General features: G+C 44.2%; 1 protein-coding gene across 1 annotated transcript; it reads left to right on the top strand.

Moving 5' to 3' along the window:
• Positions 1–2,519: 2,519 nt before the first annotated feature.
• On the top strand, positions 2,520–5,374 carry LOC139022754 (transmembrane 4 L6 family member 1). The gene is made up of 5 exons (XM_070433892.1): positions 2,520–2,696; positions 3,174–3,242; positions 3,691–3,845; positions 4,059–4,251; positions 4,339–5,374. Exons 1-5 carry the CDS (start codon positions 2,520–2,522, stop codon positions 4,351–4,353), a joined length of 609 nt encoding a protein of 202 aa, XP_070289993.1. The 3' UTR covers positions 4,354–5,374.
• The last annotated feature ends 2,652 nt before the right edge of the window (positions 5,375–8,026 follow it).

The following is an 8,026-nucleotide window of genomic DNA, read 5'->3' on the forward strand; positions in this document are numbered from 1 at the left end:
CCCAGTGTCTGGTGGAAACCAGAATGAACCAGGTTTCCTCCAGGATTTTGCCTGTGCTTAGCTCCATCCTGAAAAACTCCCCAATCCTTAATGATTACAAGCATACCCATAATATGATGCAGCCACCACTATGCTTGAAAATATGGAGAGTGGTACTCAGTACTGTGTTGTATTGGATTTGCTCCAAACGTAACACTTTGTATTAATGACAGAAAGTTATTTACTTTGCCACATTTTTTGCAGTATTACTTTAGTGACTTGTTGCAAACAGGATGCATGTTTTGGAATATTTTTATTCTGTACAGGCTTCCTTTTCACTTTGTCAATTAGGGTAGTATTGTGGAGTAACTACAATGTTGTTGATCCATCCTCAGTTTTCTCCCATCACAGCCATTTAACTCTGTAACTGTTTTAAAGTCACCATTGGCCTCATGGTTTAATCCCTGAGCGGTTTCCTTCCTCTCCGGCAACTGAGTTAGGAAGGACACATGTATCTTTGTAGTGACTGGGTGTATTGATACACCATCCAAAGTGTAATTAATAACTTCTCCATGCTCAAAGGGATATTCAATTTCATCTTTTTTATTTTTGCCCATCTACCAAAAGGTGCCCTTCTTTGCAAGGCATTGGAAAACCTCCCTGTTCTTTGTGGTTGAATCTGTGTTTGAAATTCACTGCTCGACTGAGGGACCTTACAGATAATTGTTTGTGTGATGTACCGAATTAGGTAGTCATTCAAAAATCATGTTAAACACTATTATTGCGCCTCCCGAGTTGTGCAGTGGTCTAAGGCTCTGCRTCGCAGTGCTAGAGGTGCTACTACATACTCKGGTTCATTCCCGGGCTGTGCCACAACCGGCTGTGGCCGGGTGTCCCATAGGACAGCGCACAATTCGCCCAGTGTCGTYCGGATTAGGGGAGGGTTTGGCCGGTGGGGCTTTACTTGGCTCATCTCGCTCTAGCGACTCCTTGTAAACATTTCGAAAAACCTTATTCCACTTTGAACATTATGGGGATTCGTGTAGGCCAGTGACAAAAAAAGAATAATACCAAAAATCATCCACAATTGCTGCAGCAAGCATAGCTGCTCATCTTKCCGCGTCCATTTCAGTTAACAGAAACAAACAGAAATGGAACGTTCGCTGCCAGTGTTCGCAAATGGAAGCTTTGTTGAACGCACCTCTGGTCTGACAAACAGCGCTGTAGCGCTGACACTTTCTACTGCAGATGCAGAAGGCCCTATATTTCTATCTTAAACAGACAGACTTTTATAGGGGAGTAATCTCAATACATAAATTAGCTTCAAGACAGTTTCTTTAGTAGCTGAATATGTCTTCACTAGAGTGTGGTACTGCACTGAAGGCGATCATAGCTATCTTGGCAGCCATGACATGCTAAGCTAGTGTGATCAAGACATGCTAAACTAGTGTGATCAGGCGTTTCTGTTGGAAACAAATGGCCGCCATGTTTTCCAAAATTAGAACGTCAAAATTTTGAACGACAGACTGATCACCTGACAATTGCCTATGCTTGGATTGGATTCCTTCACATTTCCCACTAGGTGGCACTGCGGGTAGACTAAAAGTGCAAACAGAGCGGGTGGCACTACTATTTGATGTACGTAAATGAGCGGAAATGGGGCTATAAAAAAAGCTAGCCAATTAAGGTTTCAGAGTGTTACAACAATGCTTTATTGTTATTTCTTAGTGCCTTTGAAAATTATCCCTAATGTGCTGATATGCTCCTATTTTGGAATGGATCCCACAGCTGCAGTGATTCACTTTTCCCACATCCTGGCATCCACATCCAACTCCACTACCAGACACAGAATACACAYGAAAAAGGATGAAGAACACAGACCAGGATAGTGTTTATTAGGTACAAAATGGAAGAAAATGGATTGAAACCACGCTTTCCATTGCCTACCCTAATGAACATGACTCAGGCTTTTAACAGCTTGGTCTTACCTTACCTGCACCATTACCAGGTATATTGTGGAATAGAGCAAGGAGGGGGTTGGGTGCACTGATTATAAACAAATTTAAAGTAATCTACGTAATGTGTGTGTGTGTGTGTGTGTTGGTGGGGGGGATTTACATATACTATTTGTGGGGGCGGGCATGTGTCACTGCATGGAGGCTATTTAAGTTTTGTCAAGCAGTGAGTTTATGTTCCTCATCCAGTACTGCCGCAGTTACCAGGATCTCTCTTTCTCCCTCTCCGTCACATTCGGTCTCACTGGGTTATTCTGTCTCACTCCATCAGGTAAGACTCAAGATTATAATCATTATGTGGTCATTCTCTTGGCTAATAACCCTATTCATTCTCTTGACTGATCTCAGACCGGTTTTTCTGAGTGAAATAGAACTTCTCTGTAGGTGAGAGGGTTGTTGTGTATTTCAAGAGCTACAAGATAAGGAACAGTGGCACTCTAAATATAAAAAAACAACAAGACAATAATTACTCTGAAGTTATTCTGACTGTCTTCTCTTCATCCTTGCCGGATGTCTACCACAGAGATGTGTGTCGCCAGCTGCTCCAGGTGTGTGGGTGTGTCCCTTGTTCCCATGGCATTTGTGTGCATGCTGGCCAATTGCCTGTTGCTGTTGCCAGACCTTAAGGCATGCTACCTGTTGGACGGTCACGTGACCAGAGAGGCCAGGTGGGGCACAGGCCTGTGGGCCTCTGGAATCCTGGTGAGACAACAATGTGCTGTGTGTGTGTGTGTGTGTGTGTGTGTGTGTGTGTGTGTGTGTGTGTGTGTGTGACTGGTGTGTGTGTGTGTGGTGTGTGTTGTGTGTGTTGTGTGTGTGTGTGTGTGTGTGTGTGTGTGGTGTGTGTGTGTGTGTGTGGTGTGTGTGTGTGTGTGTTGTGTGTGTGGTGTGGTGTGTGTGTGTGTGTGTGTGTGTGTGCCTGAAACACCCCATTGTCCAAAAAAAGGCAGATTGTGGTTTGAGGGTGGATTGTCATGTGTCTAATATGTCTCTCGTCTGTTTTTAAGCTAAATTTAGAGTCAGTCACAGTGCTAGGATTTTGTGCAAGTTGTTTCTGCTATTTTTGACAGTAGTACTGTAATAACGTCAACTATTGGAGGGAAGTGAATGTGTAGCATTCTACTGAAAAGGGATTCCATGTAAAACTAAATATTCAGCCTTTTATGCTTTTGTCTGTAGGTTCTTATTGGAGCTCGGGGGTTTGTGATTGGCAGCTCAAGGGAAGGCTGCTGTGCATACAGGATAGAGGTGAGGCTGTGGCTTGTTTTCATCCAAATCTATGCACCTCAGGACCGCATTAGCTCGGGCGAGGTTACTAATCAAACTAGTCTGGTTCACCAACCGATCCACCTCCATTACATCTTCATGTCCTCTTTCTGAGTAGTTTTAACAGTCTTCCGTGTACGTATGTGACCTGCCTGCTTGGTTGTGGTGTACATCCTGAACGAATTATTACTCGTCTGGGAGTGCTTTGTCCTTTCTATCAAATTCTCATGGGTTATTGGATATAGACGGAGAGAGAGACAGAATAGTTAGGAGAGTTTTTGCATTGAAGGGCAGTTGGCCGGAATCGAACACACGCCAACTTCAGTTTACATGTGCTACTACAGAGATGTGCTCTAACCACTTGCAACCACCCCAGGCCCCCTTTCTATCAAGTTTTAATAGTATGGATCTTCCGCCCTCTTGTGGCCAGATGCTGTGCCAAGTGGGTTGTTCCTGCGTGGCTCTGGCTGCTGCAGCCTTTTGCTGCCTAGTGAGCGCTACAGGACTGGTACAGGGACCACTGTGTCTGCACAACAGCACACAAGGTCTGGCCTGGGAGATGCCACTCAAACCACAGAAAAGCGGGTGAGTGTGTGTGTGTGAGGGGGGAGGGGTGTTCTCAATTGGTCAAAAGCAGTTTCGAAAACTTAGGTGTGGTCTTAAAAAGCAGAACAACAATGATCAAATTGTTGAGTTGCACAATTACCAGTAATCATTTTCTACACTTTGCACAGCTTGTGTTCACTAGTTATATGTGTTATGAATGTCAATTTAGTTTAACCTTACTTGTCTTTGTAGAGATCCCGTCTACCTGTTTGATAGAACATTATGGCCGGCGGCCTGCGAGGAGCCACGGAACGTTGTTCAATGGAATGTAGTGCTGTTTTCTGTTCTCATGGCAACCAGTGGACTGCAGGCCGTCCTTTGTGCAGCACATACAATCAATGCTATCCTGGGCATAATATTTGGGCCAAGATTCTGCAAAAACAAGGTGAGGTGTGAATGTGTGTGTGTGTGTGTGTGTGTGTGCGTGCGTGCGTGTCCTTTCACTCACTGTGTGTCTGAATGTGTGTTACAGGTCAGTCCAGCTTGAGGACATGATCCAGGAACCTAATTAGGAGCAGGAAGGAAGGACCTCCCGAAGGAAGTACTGTAGTTACTAGATGCTGATCTTAAGTCAGTTTTACATATTTCCATCCTAATGGATGAGGTCAGGATTGCGGAGGTTTAGCTGATCCTGGATCTATGCCTACAGGGAGCTTCTACCACCGCTAAACATTGGTTCTGGCCACCAGTCAGCGTTTCACGAACTAAGAAGCAGACTTGCACTTTAAAGAAAAAATCATAAAATAGCATATATTTTTTTATATGATTTTATTATGTTTTGATAAGCTAACAGTGTAAAACAGGGAGACAAAARGGCAGATTTAGATGAGGATAGAGGTAGATGGGATGGGGAGAAGCTGTTTGAGGGATTTCAAAAAAACATCTTTAAGTTTCATATACCTAGATGATACCATTCAGACAGCGGTCTCTACACTTTGCTTGCAAGTTGGCACTCTTCCTGTTGACTGTATATACACGTTATTATATTGCAAACATTATTTAAGAGGCACATAGTGTGTACTGCTGAACAATTGTGAAGCTGTGATCTTATATATAGTAATTTTGTTAATTATATTAATGTCATAGTCTAATTTCATGAAGTTTGATCAAACCTACATCATCTAGTGGGGTGCAGGGCAAAAAAAAGTTGGTATGAAAGAAATAGAACCCGCACACTCAAGCTCAATCACGTACCTTTATTCAAATCAAATCCAATTGTATTGTTCACATACACATGGTTAGCAGATGTTATTGTGACTGTAGCGAAATGCTTGTGCTTCTAGTTCCGACAGTGCAGCAATATCTAACAAGTAATATCTAACAATTCCACAGCAAGTACCTAAAACACACAAATCTAAGTTAAGGAATGGAATAAGAATATATAAATATATGGATGAGCAATGTCAGAGCGGCATAGGCAAGATGCAAAACATAGTATAGATTACAGTGTTTACATATGAGATGRGTAATGCAAGATATGTAAACATTATTAAAGTGGCATTATTAAAGTGACTAGTGTTCAATTTATTAAAGTGGCCAATGATTTCAAGTCTGTATGTAGGCAGCAGCCTCTCTGTACTAGTGATGGCTGTTTAACAGTCTGATGGCCTTGAGATAGAAACTGTTTTTCAGTCTTTCGGTCCCAGCTTTGATGCACCTGTACTGACCTCGCCTTCTGGATGGTAGCAGGATGAACAGGCAGTGGGTCGGGTGGTTGTTGTCCTTGATGATCTTTTTGGACTTCCTGTGACATTGAGTGCTGTAGGTGTCCTGGAGAGCAGGTAGTTTGCCCCTGGAGATGCGTTGTGCAGACCCTGCTGTTGTGGGCGGTGCAGTTGCCATACCAGGCGGTGATACAGCCCAACAGGATGCTCTCCATTGTGCATCTGTAAAAGTTTGAGGGTTTTAGGTGACTGGTGCTGTTGCGCCTTCTTCACTACACTGTCTGTGTGGGTGGACCATTTCAGTTTGTCAGTGATGTGTATGCCAAGGAACTTAACTTTTTACCTTTTCCACTGCTGTCCCATTGATGTGGATAGGGTGTGCACCCTCTGCTGTTTCCTGAAGTCACGATCATCTCCTTTGTTTTGTTGACGTTGAGTGAGAGGTTATTTTCCTGACACCACACTCCGAGAGCCCTCACCTCCTCCCTGTAGGCTGTCGTTGTTGGTAATCAAGCCTACTATGGGCCTCCCGAGTTGCGCAGTGGTCTAAGGCACTGCATCGCAGTGCTAGCTCTGCCACTAGAGATCCTGGCTCTGTCGCCGCCGGCCGTGACCGGGAGACCCATGGGGCGGCGTACAATTGGCCCAGCGTCGTCTGGGTTAAGGGAGGGCTTGGCCTGCAGGGATGTTCTTGTCCCATCGTGCTCTAGCGACTCCTGTGGCGGGCCGGGCGCAATGCACGCTGACTCGGTCACCAGGTGTACAGTGTTTCCTCCGACACATTGGTGCGGCTGGTTTCTGGGTTAAGCGGGTATTGTGTCAAGAAGCAATGCGGCTTGGCTGGGTTGTGTTTTGGAGGATGCACGGCTCTCAACCTTCACCTCTCCCGAATGCGTACGGGAGTTGCAGCGATGAGACAAGACTGTAACTACCAATTGGATACCATAAAATTGTGGAGAAAAATGGGTAAAAAAATTAAATAAAAATAGTCTCAAAGCACTTCATGATGACACAAGTGAGTGCTACGGGGCGATAGTCATTTAGTTCAGTTATCTTTGCATTCTTGGGTACAGGAACAAATAGTGGCCATCTTGAAGCATGTGGGGACAGCAGACTGGGATAGGGAGAGTTTTAATGAGGACACGGCTAGGGATGACGTCTGGCTTTGCGAGGGTTAACGCGTTTAAATGTCTTACTCACGTCGGCCACGGAGAAGGATAGCCCACAGTCCTTGGTAGCGGGCCGCGTCGGTGGCACTGTATTATCCTCAAAGCGGGCAAAAAAGGTGTTTACTTTGTCTGGAAGCAAGACGTCGGTGTCTGTGACTTGGCTCGTTTTCCTTTTGTAGTCCCTGATTGTCTGTAGACCCTGCCACATACGTCTCGTGTCTGACTCGTTGAATTGCGACTCTTTTGCTCTATATATACTGCCATTTTGCTTGTTTGATTGCCTTGCGGAGTGAATAACTACACTGTTTGTATTCGGCCATATTCCCAGTCACCTTTCCATGGTTAAATAAGGTGGTTCGCGCGCCATTTATCCACGGTTTCTGGTTAGGGTAGGTTTTAATAGTCACAGTGGGTACAACATCTCCTATACACTTCCTTATAAACTCAGTTACCGAATCAGCGTATACGTCAATATTGTTCTCTGAGGCTACCTGGAACATATCCCAGTTCGCTTGATCAAAACAATCTTGAAGCGTGGATTCCGATTGGTCAGACCAGCATTGAATAGTCCTTAGCACGGGTACTTCTTCTTTGAGTTTCTACCTATAGGAAGGGAGAAGCAAAATGGTGTCGTGGTCAGATTTGCCGATAGGAGGACAGGGGAGGGCCTTCTATGCATCGCGGAAGTTAGAGTAACAAATGTCCAGTGTTTTTCCAGTGCGAGTGCTACAGTCGATATGCTGATAGAATTTAGATAGCCTTGTTCTCAAATTTGCTTTGGAAAAATCCCCATCTACAATAAATGCAGCTGCAGGATATCTGGTTTCCAGTTTGCATAAAGTCCAGTGAAGTTCCTTTAGGTATCGGCTTGAGCGGGGATATACACGGCTGTGACAATAACCGAAGGGAATTCTCTTGGGAGATAATATGGTTAGCATTTGATTGTAATGAATTCTAGGTCAGGTGAACAAAAGGATTTGAGTTCCTGTATGTTGTTACAATTACACCATGAGTCGTTAATCATTAAAGCATTCTTCTTCCTGGAGAGATTTTTATTCCTGTCGACGTGACGCACTGAGAATCCAGGTGCTGTACCAACTCCGACAGCATATCTCGAGAGAGCCATGTTTCCATTAAACAGAATATGTTACAATCCCAGATGTCTCCCTGGAAAGCAACAAACAACGTTTAGATCCTGCAAGGATCTTCGTTAGGTCATTTCACCGGAAGTGTACCACATCCATATTTATAGACATATAGTACCAGCCAAAAGTTTGGACATATCTTCTCATTCAAGGGTTTTTCTTTATTATTACTATTTTTTACA

The sequence above is a fragment of the Salvelinus sp. IW2-2015 genome, linkage group LG22 (genome assembly GCF_002910315.2).
Source record: "Salvelinus sp. IW2-2015 linkage group LG22, ASM291031v2, whole genome shotgun sequence".
Taxonomy (NCBI): domain Eukaryota; kingdom Metazoa; phylum Chordata; class Actinopteri; order Salmoniformes; family Salmonidae; genus Salvelinus; species Salvelinus sp. IW2-2015.

Coding starts and splice junctions, on each gene's coding strand:
- LOC139022754 (XM_070433892.1), top strand. CDS start 2,520: ATGTGTGTCGCCAGCTGCTCCAGGTGTGTGGGTGTGTCCCTTGTTCCC. Junction 2,697..3,173: donor TGTGGGCCTCTGGAATCCTG/GTGAGACAACAA, acceptor TTTTGTCTGTAG/GTTCTTATTGGAGCTCGGGG. Junction 3,846..4,058: donor CTCAAACCACAGAAAAGCGG/GTGAGTGTGTGT, acceptor TTGTCTTTGTAG/AGATCCCGTCTACCTGTTTG.